Here is a 25000-nt window from a genome sequence, read left to right as displayed (position 1 = left end):
AACATGATGAGAGGTAATCCCCCAAAAAAATCTTTGAAAAGATTTTTTATTTCATTCGATAAAGAAAAATTTGCATTAGTTACAATTTTAAAATATTACTCAAATTTTTAAGATATGATCAAAGTGCCAAAAATATAAATTTAATCTTCATCTGCTTAGGAGCTTCAGAGCTATTTCCTTTTATCCTGGCCTTATAAACTGCATATTCCAGCTGGAATTGTTCTTTATGTGTTTTAGCTAACATTGTGTGTCACTTGTAAAGCTTTGCTGAAGTGAGTAGCAAATTTAGCAGCTGTTTACTACTTTATTGTTCAATTAAATTTTCTTGCTAAATTGTTGTTGAAGTGTTTATTATATGTACTTGCAGCCATCAGGAATTCCTTTGGCAAATGACAAAGAGTTTCAATATGATTGTTACAAGTTAAGCAGTATTTAGATTTGCAACTCATCAAATGCAAATATACATTTGGCAAGAGATTTTATCAAATGGTTGTTGCAAGAGTTTATTAAGGTATTAAAAGCATTAATTAGAGATGAGTGCAACAAAGTTAACTATGTAATATCAACTCTAACTGCTGCAAGAGCCAGAGTGGTCATCGTCATAGCCTGATTAGAGTTGTCTTATTTGATTCCATGGAACAGTGGCTTTTCCAGAATATAGCACTGAGACTCTAGTTTTTGAGACTGAGATAATTGATGTTTTGGAGTCATGAAGTGTGCTTTTTAATATTTTGGTCCAGATTAATAATCTAATTTTAACATAATAATTGGAATAATCATTTTAATTGTTCTCCAGGTCTAAAAAAGTTATAGAAAGTGTGACTCCTGATTTTTTAGTTAGGTTGGTTAGTGTTTTGTTTACATTTCTTATTTCCTACATTAAACTGTTTAAATAGTTGTGCTCTTTTTATTTCAAGTTATATATATATATATATATATATATATATATATATATATATATATATATATATTACTTATACATTACATAGTTTTGCACTGAACGCTGTTCTTTGTATGGCTTTAAGTACAGCCAGAGAATATTTGAGGCGACATGAGAAAGAGTTTAATAGTTCTAATAATTAGATCCTTACATATATATACATATATACATATATATATATATATACATATATATATATACATATATACATATATACATATATATATATACATATATATATATATATATATATATATATATATATATATATATATATATATATATCTGTTTGATATATACATACAGCCTTCCAGAGTAGAATTGAAATGTACATACATACACCATACATACATACATACATACATAAATACACACACACACACCATACATACATACATACATACATACATACATACATACACACACACACACACACACACACACACATACATACATACATACATACATACATACATACATACATACATACATACATACATACATACATACATACATACATACATACATACATACATACATACATACATACATACATACATACATACATACATACATACATACATACATACATACATACTTTGTACAAGGCTTGAAAGAACTTTGTTAGCTCGAAAAAAATTTTATTTACCAAATGAAATCTTTGCAGTGTGCACAAAAAGTTGGAGACTTGAAAAACTTGGGTACAAACTTATGATCTTTTACTTCAAAAACATTCTTTTCTCTGATAGCTCCACGTCGGTTAAAGCCTTTTAGGGTTCCTTCACTTTGAGTCATTTTTTTTGAGTCACTTTAACAAACTTTGCTCATGAACACGTATTGAAGAGTTGAACATGACAAATGTTGTACCATACTCTATTATTTGAGGCAATTCATAAAATAAGTTAAAAGCTGATTTTACTCCGCTAATTCTACTGCGTTTATGTTCGGCTAGATTTGATCTTAATTTTCGTTATGATATATTGCAAGGGCTGATTCACATTACCAACAACACTCCATTTAGTTTCCGCCCACGATGTGTCAAATAAATTCTTTGTTGAGATGCTTTCCACGTATATCAATTAACCAATTATAATTCTCTTACTCATAAATTAACAGTCACATAAATCATACACACACTCATAGGCACACTAATTTCTATCTATAGTTATTGGTTGTTTTGATGAGAGCCAATAAAGTTAAAATGATTGGCATAAAGCCATAAAACTATTTCTTGAATAAAAGTTATTTTATCACTTCATCACGCTCGCGCGTTATTTACCGTAAATTACTTAAAAGAAAGAGAATAGTTTTTATGCTTAATTAGAAATTACTGCTCTCAGTTGAATGAAATAAAAAATATGATATTTAAAAAAAAAAAAAAAAAAAAGATACGATTTGAAAAATTTTTTTAATGAATTAAAAATAGCCTTATGAGTTCTAATCGGTTGGCATGCGGAGTTCTCAAAGTTGCGATGTAATCCAGAATTTTTTACTATCGAGACGTAAAAGCCGTCACAAGAGTGTTTTCTAACTGAAGAAATCGAACAACTCATCCTGTTCAAGGAAAACTGAATAGAAGACCACACAAGAATTTTACATTTACCCAACAAATTGGTAAAGATTAATGGTAAGTATATTGTTGTTGCGAAAAACGTTCTCTATTATAAGAATTTCTTAACACACTAAAAAATAATTAACTGCTAAAAAGAATTGCCATGGAAACCTAATAAAAGCTCTTATTAATTTAACCACCTGTATAATGTTACGTAAAAATTTCATTTCTAACAAGCATTAAAATTTTTCTTAATTTTTTTTATTTGTTTATAGTAGGAAGTGCAGAATGTTTCGATCCTTCAGCGAAATTTTATAAAAATGATTTCTAATTAGGTTTTATAAAATGTTAATCAGTTGAGAAGCTTAGGAAGGTTTTTTAATTATTTCTTTTTCTTCCTGTCTCACTGCGTTTTAAAGCTTTCATATTTTCATAAAGCATTTCTTAGTGTGGAGTTTCATTTTAAATAAAAATTTTGAAAATGAAAATTTAGGTGCAACTGAACATTTTTCAGCTTCCGCTGTGCTTATATTCGCTTTTGCGAAGATGTAAATAATTTTTCATGTATAAAAAATGTTGATTGTCAAGCTGAGAACAAGAAAAATATTAAATTAATCTTTCAGGTTCTTTGTGCAAATTTAAGGTTTTAATTATTAATGGTTGAGCTGGCTAATTTAGGTAACAAATCATTTTGGCAACGTGGCATTTTTCGTTTAAGATTTTAAAATTTTAATCTGTGAACATCGCCATATTTTAGTTATTTACTTTCGCGTCATTTTTATCGAAATTAGATGTGTTTAATGAACGCAATTGATTATTGATACTTCTAGGTTTTCAAAAATGTTTTTGTTTACTAATAATATTTTACTAATAAAGAATACTTATAAAATATATAAAAGCAGAGGATGTGAAAGAAGTTTTATTTTTGGAAGTAAATTAAATCTATTTTTTCTTCCTCGTTGATATTCTAACACGTAAATAATTCTGGTTCTAAAGAAAAAGTATATCTAAATCATTCCAACTTAGGACCTTTAAATTATCAAACATTCTAAAATTGATTGACTTTCGCAGTTTGGGTTTCCGACACCTCACAATTTTCTTTTTTGTTACTCAGATTATTAAGATTCCCGCTCTTAAAATAGTTTTGCTGATAAAAGCAAACACACAAAAAAAAACAAAGTGCATTTATTAAGATCGAAGCTAAATTATCATGCTTTTGTTAACTTTATGAATGGCAATTTATCTTGAGCTTAGTTTTTCACGGGCTATTCTTTTTTAATGACCTTCATTCCTTTAAACATTCGTGTATTAACTTTTATACCGGATATCAATTTCAGTGGAATGAAAACACTTATAAGATGATCAAAAACCAATGAAAGAGTTTCAGAACAAAAATGGAAACTTGAAGCTCATAAATTTGGTAAGTAGAAGGTAATTGTAAAACAATAAAAAAAATATCAAATTCTGAATGTTTAAAATCCAGCCGCGACTTGAATTTAAGCGTCTCTTTATCGAGTCTATACTCTTTTTAATAACTACAGTTACGAGGAGAAATTTCTTTTTCTTTACGCCAAAATAAAAGGATTTTTAACAGCTTAGCGATTATGACGTATTGTGAACGATCTTTTTTGTAATAAATATAATTTATGAAGTCAAGAAAATTTATTTAGCTCAGCGTTCTCACACAAAAAGGTTCTTCATTGCAACGTTGCCTTTATTTATTGAATGGGGTTAATTTATTAATAATGCATAAATATGCGATACAAACATTTTAAGTGCAAATATGTTAATATTTAATGTATAATATTTAACGCTTTTATTTAATATTTAACGCAATAATTATTTTTAGGGTTAGGGGGGGTATCGTTTAATAATTGATCGTTGTTTAAATACCTCTAAGATTTTATCAGGTTTTTTTTATCAAAACAAAAACAAAGTTTTTATTCGCAGAATGAAATTTTTTCATAATTACTTAAATAGCAAATCAAAGTTCATATTATTTTCTCTTGTAATACATTTCAAAAAATTGCATAACTTCTTGGTTGTTTGTGTTTGATAATGTGAAAGTAAAATAAGATTCAACTCAGCGGTCACGCTTGTAGATCAGTAATTAATGCATGCAAAATAATGCATGCAATTCAAGATCAGTAATTAATGCATGCAAACGCAAATAACTGCGAACGCAAGATGAGCTTTTAGTTTCTAACAGAATACGATAAAACAAAAGAATGCAAAAGAAAGATCTATGTTCATATGAAGTTTTAAGACATCATCAACGAGTACCTAGGAACTTACCAAATAAAACTGGTGCAATGAGCACAGTATGTAGGCTCCCGAAAAAACTTCGGAATAAATTCATGCTCCATGACTTTAAAGACATGCTTCTCTCTCACAGCTCCTCGGCGATGGAAGCCTCCTCCATCCTCTTTTTTAGAACTTTTTTTTGTAGATTTTGTGCTCATATTTCTTTCTAAAGTTAAAACATAGCAATATTTTTAAATGATTATATACTATTAAGGATGGAGCATTCACACCAATTTATCCAGTTCGATGCTTTATCGCACTCGATAAATTCTGTGGATGTATATGCAATATTGAGATAATATCGTTAAGTGTTAAATAATCAGTAAAACGATAAATGCAGCAGAGATAATTTTGTGATTTAAGCAAGCTCAGCAGAGTTATCTTGAATGTTCTGATGACCTACAAAAGCTATATGAAGATGGTCTACAAAGGCTATTTAAAAGCTTATCAACTCAAGTTATTAAAAATTAATTTTTTTTTTAGATCTAGTTTTCAGCTAGAAAATGATAGAAATTAAGAAAGTTTGTTAAGGTAAAGGTTAAAGAAATTCCAGCAAAGCATTAAACTCCTATATGCATAAACTTTTAGACCTCGTCTACATCACTTACATTTTACCCAACTTTTTTCCATACTATTGTTATCATTTTAATGCTTTCTGTAAACTTATTTCGTTTTTTATTTTAATTTTATTGTCACTATTTTATCTATAATTGATTGTCAGGTAGCTGTTGCTATTTTACCTTTTTGCTGTTTTGGAATTACGAAAGTTTTAATCGCTTAACTAACGTCTAATACCAGTATTGACAACATGTTTTACTCTCAGAAGTCTGTATGCTTCGTAGAAATTTGTCGCATTTTGCTATGAATGAATTTCTTCCAAATATAAAAGATATACTTTTATATTTGTAAACTTAAAATAGTTTATAAGGAAAAATTTAAGTCGTTTGTTACAAGTTAATGTCGTTTGCGCATTATCGTTTGTACTCACGAGATACCAAGCCCTGAATTATTTCGTAAATGACGATATCTAGGCGGATCTACCATTAAATCAATTAAGAAACCATATCCTTGAAGAAATTATTTATAGCTTGTAATTATAGTATTTACAATATTTAAGTAAATATTTAACACAACATGATCGAAGAAAATAATCAATTAATTAAAATGCAAAGCAAATGTTTAAACAACGACTATATAATCTCCTGTTACTTCTCCAAAACATGCTTCAAATTAAATATTTAAAATCTTTTTGAATTCAAAATGAAATAGAGTACATTCATAAGTTATTAATGACTTTTTTTTTTATTAGAACGTTAAAAAATGATTAGAAAAAAATTAACCATGGCCATAACATTTCCAAATATATATATTATATTTAGAATAAGAATAGTCGAGACACATGATACTTCGACAGACCAAAGCAGAACCCGTAATACCGGGTTCTGTTTACCGGGTTCTGTAAACCCGTAATACCGGGTTTAAGACTCATAATAGATGGCATGATAAAGACCGCTCAATTACACTACCAATAATCTTCTTCTTTAATAATTTAGACGATGGAAGTAAGAATATTAATTGCTTTTTAGAACCCTTGAAATGAAGACGGTTGAAGAATAAACGCATTTTAACCCAAACGTAAAAAACATCAACGGTTACTGACGCTTTTGCGGTTTGAACATTAGAAAATTTATTTGAAAAATAAATACACGTTTTATATTTTTTTATTTATTTAAAAGTATTTATTAGATATCTATAATAATTAAAAATAAAGTTTATTTAAAAAGAAAAAAAAAAAAAACAGAACCCATTAAACCTTTTCCATCCTTTTGATTTTTGTTTTCTCTTGAACTTACAATATAAAAAAAAATTCAATAACTTCGAAGAAGTTTCTTCTCAACTTTCAAAAAAAAAGCAAAGTTTAACTGTGTAGTTTAAATTTTTTAAAAATCTTTCAGTGCTATTGCTCATTACAATTATGGAAATGACTTTTTTTCAAATTTATTGACTAGATTTAATTTATTTAGATTTATTTAATGTAATGTAGGGGGAGAAAAAAATTCAGGGGGTCATTTTTCTGGACTAAAGGCACTTTTTTATGTACGTTGCGCCAAAATCCAATATTTTTAAAAGCTTTCTGGTGCTTTTCATTCAGGAAACACTCTAACCTAATTTTTACTACTTATTTTGTGGTAAATTGTAATGTCATTTTTGAGAAACTAGATGTACATGATAGATAATACCATTCTACCTACCCTACCTTATACCCCTTTCATTTGTCGTTGTTACTATCGGTGTTGCGGTTTCGTTTTATAACGTTTTCAATTTATTTTTGAAGATTCTTCTGTGATTTTATACTTTATGGAAGAAAAACTTTTATGACAAAATATAAGTTATTAAAAGTCATGAGCATCGAACGTGTCAAGATATCTGATGATTTTATTCCGCACCCTGAGATGAAGAAAGGAATGGACCCAATCAAAACTTTAAAAATCATGAGCATCTCAAATTACCCATAAAGACAGATGTTTTTAATTTTATAAAATTCATTATGCGTCATTTTCATTTTCTCTCGTAGTTTTTGTACAACATATGCGTCACACAACACACGCAGCCCGTAAGCTACGTCACAAAAACGTCACAACACCAGTTACAGAACACTTTACTATGAATTGTAAAATGTTAGAATTTAAAAAAAAAATAAAACGAGAAGTGAGTAAAAAAACCATTTTAATTTGTTGTTCTTTATTATTTGTTCCGCTCAATTGTTGTGACGTGAAAGGAAAATAAAGTCCCGCCAAGAGACCTGGAGGAGACCTCTTTCTGGAGGAGTCTAATATGAAAATGAACATGGCGTGGGTTTTGAACTAATCAGTTAATTTGTTTCTCTACAAATTTTAACATTAAGTTATTTATTCTCTTTAAGTTTTTCATATAAAATCTAAAATGCGGATAGGTTTTCAGTAAAGCAGAGAACACTTGGATTGAGCGAGATAGTGGAGCAAAATAACTGAATCTTTGATCAGCTTTAAAATTAAAACTGAAGCTATGTCATCTTGCCGCATTTTAACTTGTCGTTTATGAAATTTTCAGAAGTTAAAATGACACTAACATTCTGAAAGTATCACACTCGTTCAACAACTTCTTAATGATGAATCAATTTCTGGTACTAAACGTGTATAGCTGTTTACTTTTGGTCATGTTTTGAAATCAAAGTTTCATACCCAAGTAGAAAAGATCAGGTCAGAACGCATTTTCGGTTATAATGCTTTCTGATCAAATTAAATTTAAACGTTCTTCTCAGCGTTCCTCTCATCATCGATATCAAGGAAATTTTTCAAAAGAGTGGTCACAACAACAGTAAATCAACATCAACATTTGCACTCATACTAAATTACTAAAGTAGCATATGTAATAGTAGTAATAGCAAAGATATGTAAAAAAAAAAAAAGTAAAGAAAAGAATATAAACAAACCTATAGTCTCCAGTTTTCCAACTCAAAACCAACGACACAAAAAAATTTTATTTCAAACTATTTTCCATAGGTTATATAAACTTTGTGATCCACTAGAAAAAAATTAAAACAATTTCATAAAATTAGCTTCGAAGATCAAGGGAAATAAATTAAACAGTGAATATATTTTGTTTGTTAAGAAAACGAGACTCTGTTGTGTTAGAATTTCGGTACAATCAAGAAAATCATAAGATTCAGAATGCTGAATAATCAAACGAAGTACTGCTTTAAGGTTTTAGATTAAAAAATTTTTTTTTTGTCAAAGTAGAATATAAGAACGTACGAAAATTTTTTTCTTCCGCTACTTTCTTTCTTATTTTTCTTCTCTGCATTTACATTTTAATTTCATCAAAAGTCAACTCAACAAGAAGCCTTATACAAGCGAAACTTAATAAACTCCAACATATTGTGTTTTTACTTATGATTATCTAGATATTTATAAACAGATATTTATAGGTATTAGTAAATATTCGTTTTAAAATTTATTTAAAAAAAAACAACTCGTCTTTCTTCTTTTTCAAAAAATAACTCAAACCACCTGTCTTTTTTTTGTTTGCTGCACAAATACATTCAGAAAAATAGGTTGAAAAAAAAACGTTGATTTAAAAAAAAGATATCGAACATAAAAAAAGCACATGATGAATACAAGAAATGGAGTTTAATCTTTTATATCTTGAAGATAATAAAGCCTTTTAACCGACAGTGATTGGTTCATTATTAATTCCTGGGGGTGCTTTTCTTTCTTGCAACGCTTTATAATGATTGTTTTTATAATCTCAAAGGTTTCGGAAAAGTTATGGAAAACGAAGATTTATTTCAGCTTTTTTGAAAACTCACCTTATAAAAATTTGGAAAAACCGCGAAAAATCAGTTTTTTTAAAATGTTATTCAAAATTTTGGGCTTCAAAATAAAAATTGCTTGCGTTATTCAACGAGTTATGCTTCCTGATAAAAGTACACGGAATTACACTCCAACAAACGCGTGCTTGTTCTTGTTTGTTATACAATGTATATATTTAAAGAGAAACACAAATGTCAAGCTATAAATATCTCTAAGCGTTAAGTTACTTTTGATACTTTTTCTCATTTTAGGTGCAGTTATTTTTGGTGCCAAAATTCATTTCGGGTATTCTGTCTTTTCCAACCAGAGGCGACTTTTTTTTTCTTTACTTTTTTTTCTTTCTTTTTTTTTTTTTTTTTGTATTTAAATGCATAATAAAAAGATATTTCTATTTTATTATCTTCTTTTTTATTATTACTATTTTAAACTGTTTATGTTTTTTTTGGCAAAAGAAACAAGCAAAAAAAAAAAAAAAGTTACCAAGTTTATCTATCACACCTATAAAATTCATATTTTCACTACCTTTGATTAATTTTCGAATAATATTAATAAATTATATTATATTACTTATATTCAATATAAATTAAAAAATTCTTTTTGAAAACGAACTTTTTATCTCCTTTGATTTTAAAAAGAAAGCTTTATTTAACAGATCTTAGTTTTCAAGCACTATTATCTCTCTTACTTATTTACCGCAACTATTTATCTCACTTATTTACCGCCCTCATTATCTCCCTTACCTAAAGCACTCATTTGTCACTTATTTTATATTTATTGTATTTACTTGTTTAGTTGAATTTAACAATATATATTATTTCGTTAAAATCTTCCAATTCTTATACATGAAAACTATTATTGGTATAAAATCAAATACCATCAAGATGAATCAAATAAAATCAAGATGGAATAGCATAAAAGAAACCAAAAACTCAAGTTATAAAATTCCCTAGAGACAAATAAAACGAAATTAACACGTGATAAATGTTTTTCTCAGGAAAACAAAATGTGCAACTTAAATGGAAATTCTGGCATTTTTAGCCAGCCTTCTTTGTTATTGATTGAGAAAAGCACTCAGTTGAACATGTGCAAAAAATAAGCGGAAGTTGTGTGAATTGTTATGTTACAATTACTGTACCCCCCTGAAAAAATACAAGAAAAATTCTGCATTCATTGAAAAGAGATGAATTATAATTCATTTACCAGGATGAGTAACATTTAGAACATGCATTATAATATTTAACAACCAGGAACTAAATATCACACTTAATTTTTTTATTACGCAATATCAATTAAGTAATTCCTCTGGATAGAGGTTTCCATGAGTAAAAAAATGTTTCCTTATATTAGCGACGATAAAAACTTAGTGTCTAGCAATGGCTTCGATATTAAAATTTAGTCTCACTCCTTTTGACGTTGATTAATTGAAAACTATATACGAAAGATGGATTTTTCGAAGTCCAAGTACCACAACAAAAAACCAGCAGCTAAATGTCAGTCGTCTCCGTCAACTCGTGGAAATCTACAAGAATAACAGTCCAAATATAAATAATATTTTATATTTTCGTGTATTTTTTTGTATTTTCGTGTTTCGTGAAGGCGGCAGTATTTGCGAAACATCAAAACACCATGCTAAGGCTGCAGATTACAGAAGATAACAGTTCACAAGAAATGAACCCAATAAAAAGAGTCGTTTGAACGTAAGAAATGCACCAAATTCAATAGATGATTTAGATATCCCAACTATCGAAGTAAATATTAAAAAAAAAAAAAAAAATGCAAACTAGGAATCATTTATAAAACTCCTTTACCAGATGATACTTATAAAGAGGTTTAGTAACTTTAAAAAACACCAAAATTTAAAAAATTTCAATCATCAAATGAATTTTAAGGATCTGATTTAATTGAAGGTCAGAATACACCGCAAAGCACTGATATAAATACTGGTCCATAAATAAAAAATGCTGCTTGTGCAGATTACACGGCCAATACGAATCAGCTTTTCAAAAAATAGGAAAATCGCCGAGATTAAAACTAATTTAGAAAAATGAAGTACAAAGGGTGAGGAAAAGGAAAAAAAACTTTTAAATCCGAGTGAATCGAAGGAGAGAAAAGATTTAATGTTTTAAAAAACCGTTATTATATCTAATCATAATGAAACCAAAAACTTTATCTTTAAAATCTCGATTACAAATGACCACGCAGATGGCGCCTCGTGTTTGTGTATAAACAACAAAATGTTTTAATCGATTTAATTATATATTTTTGCTTTTTAGGGACAAAAGCATTTACATATTGGAAAATTTTTTGGCGAATCATGAATGCAATAAAACATTCATTACAGAGGCTACTTTTTTTAAAAAAAAAACGCCGCACGCGTTTACGTATAAACACCACGCAAACTAGCGCGTTAATCAAAAATACTGATTCCATCCTCTAACAAAGTTGAAAAAGTTAAACACCGTTGAAAAACTTCTAATATAAAAATACATGTTGACAAAGCAATCCGGTTGTCCAGAATTTAAGGTATCATATTACATTTTAAAGACAAATTTAACTTTAGACTGAGTTTTCCTATTTCTCCTATCGTATCGATTTTAGACGATTTAAACAGACACGTTTTTTCTCCAAAATATATATGAAAAAATATGGATTGCCTAATTGAATTAAATGAGAATTCACGCAAGCTCACCACATTTGTTTTAAAACGTGATTTGTCGAGATACGAACGTCATATTTATGTTTTGAACTGGCCATTGCACATCATAGACACTTAAAAAAAAATTGAAATATGTTCATTAGTATTTTGATCCTCATTATGCCAGAATGTATAGCCATTAATATCTGCACATCATGCTTGCAGAGTTAAAAAAAAAAAAAGCCATTAATATCTGCACATCATTATGCTTCCAGAGTAAAAAAAAAAATCAGATTTAAACTGTTAAAACCGTCGTTGGTGCCGACGTTTTTAACGTCGTTAAAACCATCGTTAGTTTCGAAATGTTTCCACGGACCACTTCGAAGTGGTTAGAAACATTATATAGTGTAAAATGAATAAATCCGATTCCTATTTGTGAACGTACCGCTGCTTATACACGCTATTACCGCTGCACGCTGCACAATAAGAATCGGCTCTATTCATTTAATATTACATTTATTTTTTATTGCAAGCTGTTAATATCATTGCCAGTGCCCTACCATAGAACTTTGTAAAATAAAAATTGTTGATAGAACAGATATTGAAGCCAAAAAGTATTTTTACGTTTTCTTTGATCAAAATTTTTTAAACACTTAATAGCTGATTACAGTAGTCTACAATTTCATTTTTTAACTTCGGGCTGCCAGAAATTACTAAACCATTATCTTACAAACTCCATCAAAGAGCATGATATACAATCGAATCACGACTTTACCAACCATTTTCAGCCAAAATTATCAACGATTTTCGTTCCACTCAAGCACTTTTCAGATTTAAGTTTAAATGTGTTTGTCATACATTTGTAAATAGTCCAAACTCATCACCGCTTCAACATATACGGCGATCTTCTATTTGACTTATTAAGTAAATTTTTCGAGATCGTCCGTGTTTTATCATTCGATCTCATTTTTACAAGCTTTTCATTCCGTAATTACAAGGCCTTGATAAACAGGCCGCGACAGCTCATTTTCCGTAAAATTAGCGAAGGCCGACTTTTTTACGATTAAAATCATTTTTTATCCTTGCTTTTGTAAACAAGCTTTAGAATCAAATAAAGAGCTTTGGAAGGACAAAAAAAATTTTCATTAAATTTCGGAAGAAAATACTGTGGGAATTTTTTTTTCGTTTATAAGTAAGTTAATTACAATAAAAATTTAAAGAGTTTAGCTAAAAATGACTAAATCTCATTTTTATAAACTATACGTTTTTTTTAGCTGTTTAACACTTGTGACACAAATAATAATTTTTTTGATAAAAACAAATATGTTAACTTTATTTTATTAAAATTATTTTAACTTTTTTAACTTAAAGTATTATATTTTGAAGTTGAAAGTTTTGCTTGTTTTATTAAACATTCCTTCCCAAAATCTTCAGAGTGTTTTTTACAATAATTGTTTTAAAAAATGTTTGCCAAAATGCAGCAAACTTTTTTAACCCTTTGAACAAGCAATTGAACTTTACTAATACAGTAAATAAAAATGTCAATTAATCCTCTCTTGCACAGCAATGGTGAAACTTTATTCACAAGTGTCACTTCAAATATAAAAAAACAATAAATAACAAAGTAGACTAAATTGTCAGAAGGTTCTCTTAGTCTTCCCCTGTTTAAAGAACTAATCAAAGTTCCATATTTTTGAAACATATCAAAGGTGTCTGTTTCTTCTAAAATTGAATGTAATTCTGGAAGCTTGTAAGCAATAAAATCTGCAATATATAAAAGCCCTTGTTTGCATTCATTTGGCAACTGAACCTCACAATTTTTAAACTGTTTTTCTAGTGCATCTGATTGCATATGTCCTAGCAATACATAAGATACACCGCAATTCAAAAAATACTTGGCACAGCTTGCTAATCTTTTAGAAGTTTTTTGCAATAAGAAATATAGTTTTCGAAGAAATCTTTTTGCCATTGACTGAAGTAATAAGCTTTCTTTGAATATCATTTAATCTTATATCTAGACCTTTACTGTTGACAATAAGCCATCACTTGACAACTGTTTCAATAAAAAGTGCAGTATCTTTAGCTTCAGGAATTTTTACACATAATGCTGCAACTGTTTCATCACAAAAAACTTTGAGAACTGATCCAAAATTTTTCATTTAATTGGTTTTGGTGACTAAAGTAACTTGCTCGCTTAGAATCTTCTTCATTATTAATAGCATAACTGACAGCATTCTCCAGTTGAGAATAATATTTAATAATTCCTTTGTTTAAAAAAGAAAATAAATATTTCCAGAATCTTCTAAAGTTACATATAATGAAAACTTAGGTACTGGTCCACCATGTTCATATGATATTAAAGATATATTCTTTCTTTTTCAACAAAATAAAATTTTTCTTCACAGTTATTTATCATTGACTTCAAATTTTTTACAATTGAATTAAATTGAATAGCATCCATTTTTTTGAAGTTTTCGAACTCATCAGGTAAACTATTCTTTCATAGCATATTAAACCGATAAATTATCGAGTACCCGTTCGGGTATTGAACTTTTTTTTTTTACCCGAAAATCCGAACCCGTTCGGTTTTTGGTGTTATCACCGTTCGGGTCCCGAAACTTAGTAAAAAATTTTTAAAAATTGCGAAAATAACTAAAAGTACTAAATTTTTTACTACGAGTTATTGCTTACGGTAATTTTAGCATCTATGGAAGATTCTGTGAAATGTATAATTTAAAATTTTAAAAATGTACTAAATTAAATTTACTTAACCAGGGAGTTAATGAGTATTTAATCAAAGTCCACATTTAATTAAACAACATGAGTAAATGAAAGAGGTTAAATGATGTGGAAATGTATGCAGTTTTGGTACCAGAAGTTAACTTTCTAAACACACTAGTTGTCTTAGTCATCATAGAAATAAAACACTGGTAAGTATAGCATTTCACCTTATAATTTTTACCTAACACTGATTACAAATAAACATTTAGAGTTTAAGGATGCACTGATTCAGAGACTGTTTTCATGAGTTTCTTAGCAAGAAATAAATTGGAAGAATTCTGAACCAAATTTAAAAAAATCATTTTTGACAAATTCTTTGTCTTTTTCAATGTCATACATGTCCATAATCTTAATTGCGTCAACAGGGATTTCCTCGATATCATCATTCGGGTCCTCATTTGGAATTGATGAAAAACTTTTGGTTTCTGAACAATATTTTTCTCTCAAACTAGTAGTTTCTCTTGATAAAGAGCAGTTTTTCAGCTTTCAGAGGATCCATACAATTTCTTCCTTTCGTTTCTGTCTGGCTGGCAGCGCTGAACAAGCGCTCTGAGGATGCTGAACTTGCAGGAATGCTCAGGATAGCAAAGGCAGCCTTGGAAAGATTTGGATTGATATTCCTCAACATCATTTTCTTTGGCAAAAAAATCTCCTTTCAATCCAGTCGCACTCTTCTTCTGCTTCTTTAGCCGGTTAAAGCTCAAAGAGAAACTTCCAAATTGTGAGTGTCAAATGCTGTCGTTGACGAGGAATGGTTCAATGCCGGAGGCTTCTTCCCCACTTTTGCCGAACAAACTTGACAAGAACTCTTTGACAGCTTTTTCAGGATCCTTGGCCTAATTCTGGAGACTGAACTATGTTTCTTTGAGCTTGGCTTTCAAGAATTTGATTTATTAGTCTGAAAAAATATAAGAGAATTTAAAAAGCTAGGCTTTCATGGGCAAAAAGAGTTTAAGGGCAGATGGTCAGACTTTTCATACTTTAACCAACTTTTACTGACTTTGTGTTCTAATATTTACATTTATTTGCATTTTTGGAATTATTCGCAACTATTCCCTCTCGTTTCTTTTAATTATTCGCAACTTTAGATAACTTCAGATCATTAATAGCATTTATTATTATTAGCAACTTTAGATGTTACTTTTGACAATTAGCATCTCTAATGGTGGATTGGAAACTTCCACAAAAGTAGACTACAGCCAGTTACATTGTAACTTTTGACTAATAATATTTTAAAATGATTTTTCACTCACGTTTGTAACAAGGATCCAAGTGGTTGGCAACCTGAAAGACAACTTGTCAGGGTTCTTTTCAACTTTAAGCGATGCTGGAAAGCAGTTAGCACCCTGTGTAAAATTTACAGGCACTAAACAAGGAAATTAAACTAATTAGCAATGTATTACCTGGTTTTTCGGCTTCGCTGAGGAGGCAAGCATCTGAATCTGAAGATAGTTGGATTTTCTTTTTCACGATCACTTCCTTCTTTGTTTTCAGTATCAACATCGCCTAGACCTTATGATGACTGAGCACTTGACCGGCTAATAAACATTTTCGAACTGCTTTTCTTTTTTACGCACGTCCAATTTTAAATTCAAAATTTTTAAATTACAACCTTTTTAACATTATTTCAAGAAACGGAAAAGGAAATAATTCTGACACAATGATGCTTTACGATCGCTTTTACTGGTTTTGGCTTACCTTGGGTTTTTTGTAACAACCAATCAGAGTCGAGCATTTCAAATAAAGGGTGAGATAAAGTAATTTTGCCAAACGGATGGCGTGAAAAGCACAAGGAAATATTAAATTTTGTTTAACTGCCAAAAGGCCATGTGAAAATGTAGTTATTGCGATTATTACGGTTATATTCCACTTTGGTAACTTTTTTAGAAATATCAATTATCTTTAAACAAAATGGACCTTTTTCACAGAATACCCGACAGAACCGTTCGGGTAAACGGGTTCGGCTCGGGTAATCGAGTTCGGGAACCGATAGGACCAATAACTTTCGGGAACCGATTATTTAAATTACCCGAAAGATTGAATAGAGTCGGGTATGAAAAAGTTCGACTACCCGATTTTATCGGCGTTATCGGGTAATACCCGTTCGGGTAATCGGAGTCCGATAAAACTATTTTTAGCTTTTATTGGTGTCCGATACCCGTTCGGGTCGGGACTCGTTCGGTTCTTATCGGGACCCGGACATTCCCTACTCGCGATCCTCGGATTCACAGACAAAGACATACCAATTATATCTTCACCATGTTTTAAAACGCATTCAAACATTGGCTAACCATTTCCTGACTCTAGATACATTAATATTCACTACACTATCCCATGATAACTTTTTCATCTAAACGAGAAGAACTATTAATTACTATTAGTTAATTAATTCCAGTTATACTATAACAGCTCGAAGAACTATAACCTTATTTTCTCTTCACTTACTTTGAAATTATAGAAAATAATTTCATTTTTGTAAACTTCGTTTACGATTTGAGTCTGATCATTTTCTGGCGATATCAAAAATTTACTTCATATTAAAGAAAGAAACAGTAAAAACACCTAGTTTTGTAAAACGAAACAGAATACAGAAAGAAATTATTTCGTTTTTTATTTAAACAAAATACAGACACGCAACTATTTCTTTAAAGTTAAATAATTTTGCAGACCTAGAATCTTGCGACGCATTCGGCTAAAAGTTCTAAACAAAGACTGATTTTTTAAATAGTAAATTCTCCATAACAAAAATAACAAACCTTTCTCTTTTTACTTTTTTTGATAAAACAGGTCTTATTTTTCCTAATTGTTAAAAAAAAATTAAAATTCCTTTGTTCCTTAGTGTGTATTTTTAAATGCCCCCGAACGTCGATTATCTGCCCCGATTGAAAAAGCACAGCGTTCTGACTGTATAACGCACAAGTTTATGTGTATAAAGTAAGGTGAATTCGCATTGTTTATAACATTTTAAGTAGGTTACATGGAGTTGTTTCACTATTTGATAATTTCCAGATCCACGGATATTAGGAAAATCTATATACGAAAGATATTTCGTGTTAATAAAAATGTTACAAAAATACAGGTCATTGCAAATAGTTATTCACTAATAAAACTCAATGATCTAAATTAGATAAAAAAAAAAAAAAAATACAAAAAAAAAACAACATTTAAAATAAATTTATCACATAATTAAAGTAGAAATTCATTAAAAAATCCATTTTATGAGTGTTATTATACAAATTTTAGTAAGTGACCTTGCTCTCAAATATAGTTATTTTTTTTATTTGTATATATATATATATATTGCACTCCATCTGTAAACTGTCGTGTTGCCTAAGGTTAGCTCTCCATTTCTGGATTCTTTCCTTTTCTTGATAAGCAGTTTAAGTAAAGTCCCAAAGTAATGTTGCCTAAAGTTAGGCCTCTGTTTTTGGATTCTTTCATTTTCTTGATTGGCCGTTCTGCCAAATTTTTTAAATATCTTTTTATAATTTCTTTTTTCTTTTTTTTTTAGTTTTTTAACATGTAAATATATCATACAAAATAAAATACAACAAGTTAAATAATAACTTAAAAAGTAAAAACTAATAGGAACCTAAAAACGCTTTCAACATCAAGAATGAAAAGAAAAAATTTGCTAATGAGAAATGATTTTCACAGTTTACAAGTTTAAAACATTGACTAGAAGTTCATATAACACACTTTTAAAACAATTATTAAATTTTTTAAATTACAATTTACTTAAAAATTCTAAATTTCTGCTGATATTCGGAACTATTTTCTGATAAATAGACATTAAGCCAAATCCATTTAATCTATTTTCTTACAGAGTACTTCTAGTTTAAGTTTTTATTCTCCTAAGAGTAGATATTGACCTTTCACACTCACAAGTTGTGATTGGTATTGAAGCAACTAAACGAAAACCTCTAAAATGTTTGGAAATCCTCTGATATCCTTGAACTTTAATGTATCAAAAAAAGTTGATGGTAATTCGGTCTTTTCTTTCCAAAATTCGTCCCATAACTCTAATTCGGCATGAATTGATGAGAAATGAGGAAGGTCTGATTTATAAAAATTCAAAAACATTAAGAACTTTTCTTTCCATGGACAAGATCTAAAATATTGCTTTACTAAATCAGCAGGAAGAACACATAGACCATTATAAACAATCATGCTCTCAACATCAAACCTGTTTTCTAGTTCATTGAGAAGATGATTCACAAGAGGCAATGTAATAGAAACTTTAAAATAACCAGATATAGTATCACATATTTGATTATCTCTGTTTCTGAACACCACATGTTCTAGGTTTTTTTTCATCAACATCTAATGTTTTTGCCAATGCAAGAGCAATTTTATACCATTTGTTATGGTAAGCATTATCATTTCTCTGTAGTTCTTTTAAATGTTTAGTCAAATTTTGAATTTCATCCACTTACTGGAAAATATCAAACAATTTAGTTTGAAGGGAGATGGAAATTCCATAAAAGTAATCCAGAAGCTGTTTATTTAAAACCAAAGAAACAATAAAAGAAAAATTTGTCAACAACTTCGTAAAAGAAGATGCTTTTTTTCTTCATTAAACTCTTTTAAATTATTGTCTTCCATTTCTTCAAAAGCAGAAAAAAAACTGCTAAGTAATTATCAAAAAACACATCAAGTCCACAAAGCTTTTGTACCTACCGAGTTGCGTCAATAAGTTCTGGCCAGGAAGAAGGTATTTTTTTAAACAATTACTTCTTTAGGAGAAAAGTTAAAAAAATAAGATGTCTTTAACTTGCTCAAGCAAATCTTTTACTTGCTGAATTTGGCCAGATAATGCCATAGGATTGATTTCTTTTTATAAAAATAAAACATCTTCATATTCACCTGACATTGAAGTAGCTTCATCATAAGACTGGCCTCTGCAATTTTTTAAATCTAAATCGAATTCTTTCAAAGTTTCAAGAATATTGGTAGCTATATTTAAACCACTTGTTCCTGTTTTGCATTTAAAAAAGGGTAAAAAAACTTCCTTAATACAAGTGTTCAAGTCAACATAACGTTCTAACAAAGCACAGTCTGTAGCTTCAAACAAAGCACAGTCTGTAGCTTCATCTGCTATAATAGAGAAGTACATACTTTTTTTAACATTATTTATGAGAATCTCTTCAATTGCATTTTCTCAGCAGGGGCAGATATATATATATATTATATATATATTTATATATATATATATATATATATATATATATATATATATATATATATATATATATATATATATATATATATATATATATATATATATATATTTATATATATATTTATATATGTATGTATATATATATATTTATATATATATATATTTATATATATGTATAATATAATATATCTAACGTTTAACCACAAATAATTTAGTTGTCATAAAATTACATTTACTGCTAGCTCAACTGTCGTAAACTTTTTACATAATTTAATATGCAAAGAATTCTCAAAAGCATTCGTTTATCATGTCCAGCTATACTTAGTTAGCCAATGCTTGTATATAAACAGTTATGTTTTATTATTTAATGTTAATGACACTTTTAAAAACTGTACATAGTATCAAATGCCAACAGAATCACCCATCAGCGTAGACTTTTTTGCGTCTAAGAAGTGTCGTCAGTGGTTTTATATGACCTGCAACAGGTATTGTTTTTGCTTTTCTTAGTTTATGAGGAGACTTTGAATGACTGAACTAGTGAAACCCCTCGTTCTGCTGATTATTAGCAACTTTTAATTTCTGAACTCGATCCTTTTATAACTTTTAGTTGTCGATTGTGTAACACTCGGTTGATTGTTGATGAATGAAATCTTCTGTTATATCAAGTGCTGCGCTTTTAAGTATGAACTGACACAAAATCTGTTAGTTGCTTAGGAACTACCTCAGCATCCTCAATTGAAACTCTTTTACATGTTTTATCTTGGTCTTCACGCGTCAAAGCAGCCACCATCAAAACTAGTTTCAGCAGAAACGTCATTATCAAACAGTACCAAACCTACAGTGATTTCGCTGATATACCACAAGTATCACGGCAAAGTTTTGAGAGCTGTATTAGTTACTCTCTCATTCAACAGCTTGTACTCAACAAGTTTTTTCAGCATTTCAAAATCTTGTCTTAAATAGAAGCTGCTGATGAACATGTGTACCACCCCTGCAAATAGACACGTAATGAAAAGATTGAATTGCTCATGTCTTTTGATGTCAGCTTGAGTTGAGATTGAAAAAAAAGTCTTGCTAGAATAAATTAATTTTTCCATCTACCTAGCGGGATGATACCTGCCTGGTTCACAAAATTTTGTGGATACATCTTTATCACCAAGAAACAAGATAGCTTAAAGAAGCAGTTCTTCGTAATCATCCCACAGCTAGTATGTGAGGAGCTGATTTTTGAGGAAATAGCATTTTTTTCTTTTATCGGATTCAGATGACTTGCAAGCGTTTCATCGCTAGTGAAACTCTAAAACAAAAAAATTCTTTTTAAAATCGTCAATATGATAAGGTGGTGAAGATATGTTTATATGGAGATTATTTACCAGGCTAAATTTTAGTGACTTTCCTACTAGTACGGCAGATAAATTCAAGATCAGAAATATTAGGCAGTACCAAGAATTTAAAGTTTTGACATTTTTTTGTCAATTCGGATACATTTTATGAATATTCACTTGGCAACGTTTGGAAGAACGTATTCCAAAAGGAAAGGATTCCTGATACAAGTTCTTTTTTTGAGGAATGAAGCTTTGAACTAATTCTTTTTAAAATAACGGAAAGAGGAAAGAGAACGATTTTTTTTTTTGAAAAAAGCCTCACTTGTTTAGCGAAACAATAGGTTTGCTCCTATTTTGTCATAAATCTGTTAGCACGTAATGCTGGTAATATAGTAGTAAGTAGTGGCAATGTGGTAGTAAGTAATTTGCTATGTAAAAACAAGTTTAAAAAAAAAAACGAAGTTGGAGCAAGTCCTATTTTTTGAGGAACGTGGAGCGAGTTCCCTTTTTGAATAAGGAACGAGGAACTGGAACGAGTTCTTTTTTTACGAAATGAACTGGGAACAGAAAGAGATCCTTTTAAAAAAAGGAACTTTCCAAACACTGCAACTTGGTCACATTGAATTGCTTTTCAGAGTTAAAATTTAAACAAACTTTTGTTTGTTTAAGTTTTAACTCTGAAACTGATATGTATTTTCTTTATCTTTTAATTTTACCATCAACTTTATCTTTCCACTTTCAATATCATTTTATGAGGTCTTTTTAGAGATTTTCACTCAAGCTTTTTTAACAGTTTTCTTTTCATTTTTTTTTTTTTTTTTGATTTTCCTTTCATTGTATGCAAACACTTCAGTGAAAAGGCACACGACGATCGGCTCCCAACTTTTTCGAAAAATAATGGTTTCGGTAATGCGTGTCAATCTAGTTCTTGCAATTTGTCAAGTAACTAATGCATGCTGGAATATTAAATTTAAATTTGTTTGAAATTATTATTGTTCGCATTATTTAAAGTCTCTGAATCGATTTAAAAACTTCTTCGAAAAATAATAGTTTCTAATGAGTTTTTACTTTTAATGCGTGTCAATCTAAGTTTTGCAATGTGTCTTTTCCTTTCATTTACGAACTTTTTCGCTTTGTTTTGTTTTTAATTAAAACTTCAGAAGTTTCTTTGTAGTTTTCCCTATCTTTTAAAAAATACGTCCGCCATTTACGAAAACATAGCGAAGGACCAAAATATAACTCCCCCTCAAATCATAATGAGACAGTCAAGTTGCAAGTTAGTAGTGACGTTTGTTTCTAATATGTAAATAACTTAGGTGTCACGCAATTTCTTCCCACAAACTGTTTTTAAAGTGATATTTCTTCGTTCCTTCCATCCACGTAACCAACCATCCGAAGCCTTATAATGGTTTGAGTTACACTCTGTGACATCGCTCGCCTTCTCTTATGACTATGGCACCAGACTGCTGATATTCAAATACTGTTTTGTCCCGCAACCAATCATCTTACTCTATAAACCAATCATCTTGCTCTAAAAACACAAATGTTTTTTGCAATATGGAAAAAAAACAGTGTTCGAAATAACGGGGTTTGAAATAAACAATATAAGTTATAAGCGTTTTTGAAACCAAACTTAAAATTTTGTTCGGGATGGCGAATGTTCAAAATCAACAGACTTTTTATTATTTTAGTATTTAATAGAAGACATTAGTAAGAGAATTAATGAACGGTTATTATATGAAGTTTTGGCTTCTTTCTTGCTTGATTCTTTGTCAAAGTTTGCTTTGACAAGAAAGTGTCAAGCTTCAATTAAATACTCAGAGTTAGTTTTAAAATTTATAATTTTGCGCAAGAAATGGAGCTTGTACTTTTTCAACAAATAATCTTTTTGGAAACAAGTTTGATAAAATCATGAAGAGTGCATACTCAGCAAAATTCTGAGAATTCTATGGCTACATTCTTCCTACTTTTTATATATGAGATTCAGTCTGCAGTTTAATTAGTGGATAAAAAACGTTTTTGACTTTTCCTACTCTGTTCTAAGACATCGCATTTTCCCACCTCCAGCGCCGAAGCACTCATATTACGTTTGTCCCCTAATACTTGCATCTAATTAAACATCTTTGATAATTTCTCTTAGTGTCTGCATTTACTGCTACATAGAATGCTTCATGAGCTTTGTAATGAATTGAAGCTCCTTAACGATGTCCAATTGTCTTGTTATATCTTTTAATACCTAAATGCCAAAAGTTCAGTTTCTGATTGTTCACAGATTATTGATTCAAAATGAGAAACCTCTTTTAACACATTCTATATAAAAATAAAACGTTTTCATGTCGTAAGAGATCTAAATTATAAGTGCGAACAAAAACCAAAAAAACTGCTTGCTTTTTTACAAAAAAAAGGTGAAGCCATTTTGACACAAATCTTTATAGAAATATCTGAAACAATTTCCATGGAAATTATCAAAATGGAAATCTTTTTTTGAAATAACTAAAAAAAAATTTCCATTTTAATGCACTATTCTTAATAGAAATGTAGACTACATCCTAGATTGTGTCTTTGAACACTTTTGCGAACCTGGTTCCTACATCAACAACCTACAACAACGTGCCTTTTAGTATCAAAATTGGATATATCACGAATCCTGGGCAAAAACATAATTTTTTGATATGTTTAAATAGTAGGGAAAATTTCTTTTGCTTGTTTAAATAATCAAGTAAATAAATTAATTTACAAAAAAAGTTTTCAAACGGTAAAACTTTTGAAAACATTTGCAATCAAATTAAACTTAAACTCATATTTAACTTTTTTTTTAATGAAAACCAAGATCGTAATGAGTAAATTTTTATTCTGCGAATCAAAACAAATTGTTAGGTGACGTCATTTTTGGTTATGTTATTATTTACTTTTCAATTTTTAACGAGGCTTCTCACAGACGTCAGTAAGAGGATCTCTAAAAGACACTTTGTCGGCTTTCTGTCGCCGACATACAGACCTCTAAATGTTTGATAAAAAGGCTTAATTCTTATATTTTTTGAAATATTTTTATTTTTATAAATTTTAATTTAGTTTTTTTCACTTTTACCAGTTATTAGCTTTCACCATAAACTATGTGGATTGCTGAAAAGTGGTTTCTATAAAAATTAAATTTTTTCTTCAAAAGTTTACATATATATCGCTTTTATACTTCCATTCTTTAACTCATATTTTTTATAAGGTCGTTAATAGTCAGCTATTGAATAGCTATTGTTAAAAGTTGGAAAACAATGTTAACGCGTGCAATTTTTATTCTCACGATTGAAACCAAACACCAAAATATAAACTTTTTAACATATGTTCCTAAAAATGAACGCGCATCAAAATTTTAATCGAGTAAATGAAGTAACAAAAACATATAGGAAAATGTTTAAAAATACAGAACGAGGTTTTTTTTTTTTTTTTTTTTTTTTTTTTACTGATATTGAAAAATTTCTTAATTATCAATTTCTAGATTTTTGTAGACTTGAAATCAAATGGAAAAACTTAAGTATCAAAGTAGTAGAAGAGAAAAAGATACTAAAGATACTTTGGGGAAAGTTAATCTTGCCTATGAAAGCGATGTTTATTACAAAGGTACCGTTTATTTTGTTTGATCAGTAATTTTAAGTCAAGCACAGTTTGTATGTAAACACTTCTGTGAAAAGGCACACGACGATAGGCTCCCAACTTTTTCGAAAGATAATGGTTTCGAATGAGTTTTTAATTTTAATGCGTGTCAATCTAGGTCTTGCAATTTGTCAAGTAACTAATGCATGCTGGGATATTAGATTTAAATTCGTTTGAAATTATTATTATTCGCATTATTTAAAGTCTCTGAATCGATTTAAAAACATAATAGCTAAATAAATAAAAAAACGCAACCTCGTCCCCAGAGTATTTGATGATTT

At 29.4% G+C, this 25000-nt stretch overlaps 2 protein-coding genes and 2 pseudogenes across 4 annotated transcripts in view; 1 reads left to right on the top strand and 3 right to left on the bottom strand.

The window, feature by feature from the left end:
* The window catches only part of LOC145192920 (protein kinase C alpha type-like), an 18638-nt gene extending 9223 nt beyond the window's left edge, over positions 1-9415 (bottom strand). Inside the window, exons 1-3 of one of the 2 annotated variants that reach the window (XM_090097162.1) lie at positions 8591-9415; positions 8269-8360; positions 4788-4962 (exon numbers count right to left, since the gene is read on the bottom strand). In XM_090097162.1, the coding sequence (XP_089953288.1) occupies positions 4788-4954 (167 nt within the window). In that variant the 5' untranslated portion in view covers positions 4955-4962; positions 8269-8360; positions 8591-9415. Of the gene's footprint in view, positions 1-1589; positions 2218-4787; positions 4963-8268; positions 8361-8590 lie in introns of those variants that run through there. The other variant, XM_090097163.1, reaches the window with a different exon arrangement.
* LOC149884326 (uncharacterized) overlaps positions 1-25000 on the bottom strand; it is a 395582-nt pseudogene that overhangs the window by 153754 nt on the left and 216828 nt on the right.
* Positions 18292-20893, bottom strand: LOC145186414 (52 kDa repressor of the inhibitor of the protein kinase-like; annotated as a pseudogene).
* LOC145192919 (transmembrane channel-like protein 7) overlaps positions 24390-25000 on the top strand; it is a 17125-nt gene continuing 16514 nt past the window's right edge. The window contains exons 1-2 of one of the 2 annotated variants that reach the window (XM_090096863.1): positions 24390-24498; positions 24575-24686. In XM_090096863.1, coding sequence (XP_089952989.1) covers positions 24587-24686 — 100 coding nt within the window. In that variant the 5' untranslated portion in view covers positions 24390-24498; positions 24575-24586. Of the gene's footprint in view, positions 24499-24539; positions 24687-25000 lie in introns of those variants that run through there. The other variant, XM_090096862.1, reaches the window with a different exon arrangement.

The sequence above is a fragment of the Hydra viridissima genome, unplaced genomic scaffold (genome assembly GCF_058129835.1).
Source record: "Hydra viridissima isolate aposymbiotic clone 2 unplaced genomic scaffold, HvirCarnegie_v1 scaffold_9, whole genome shotgun sequence".
NCBI lineage: Eukaryota > Metazoa > Cnidaria > Hydrozoa > Anthoathecata > Hydridae > Hydra > Hydra viridissima.
Note: the sequence above shows the minus strand (reverse complement) of the source record. Positions and strands in the feature narration are given on the sequence as shown.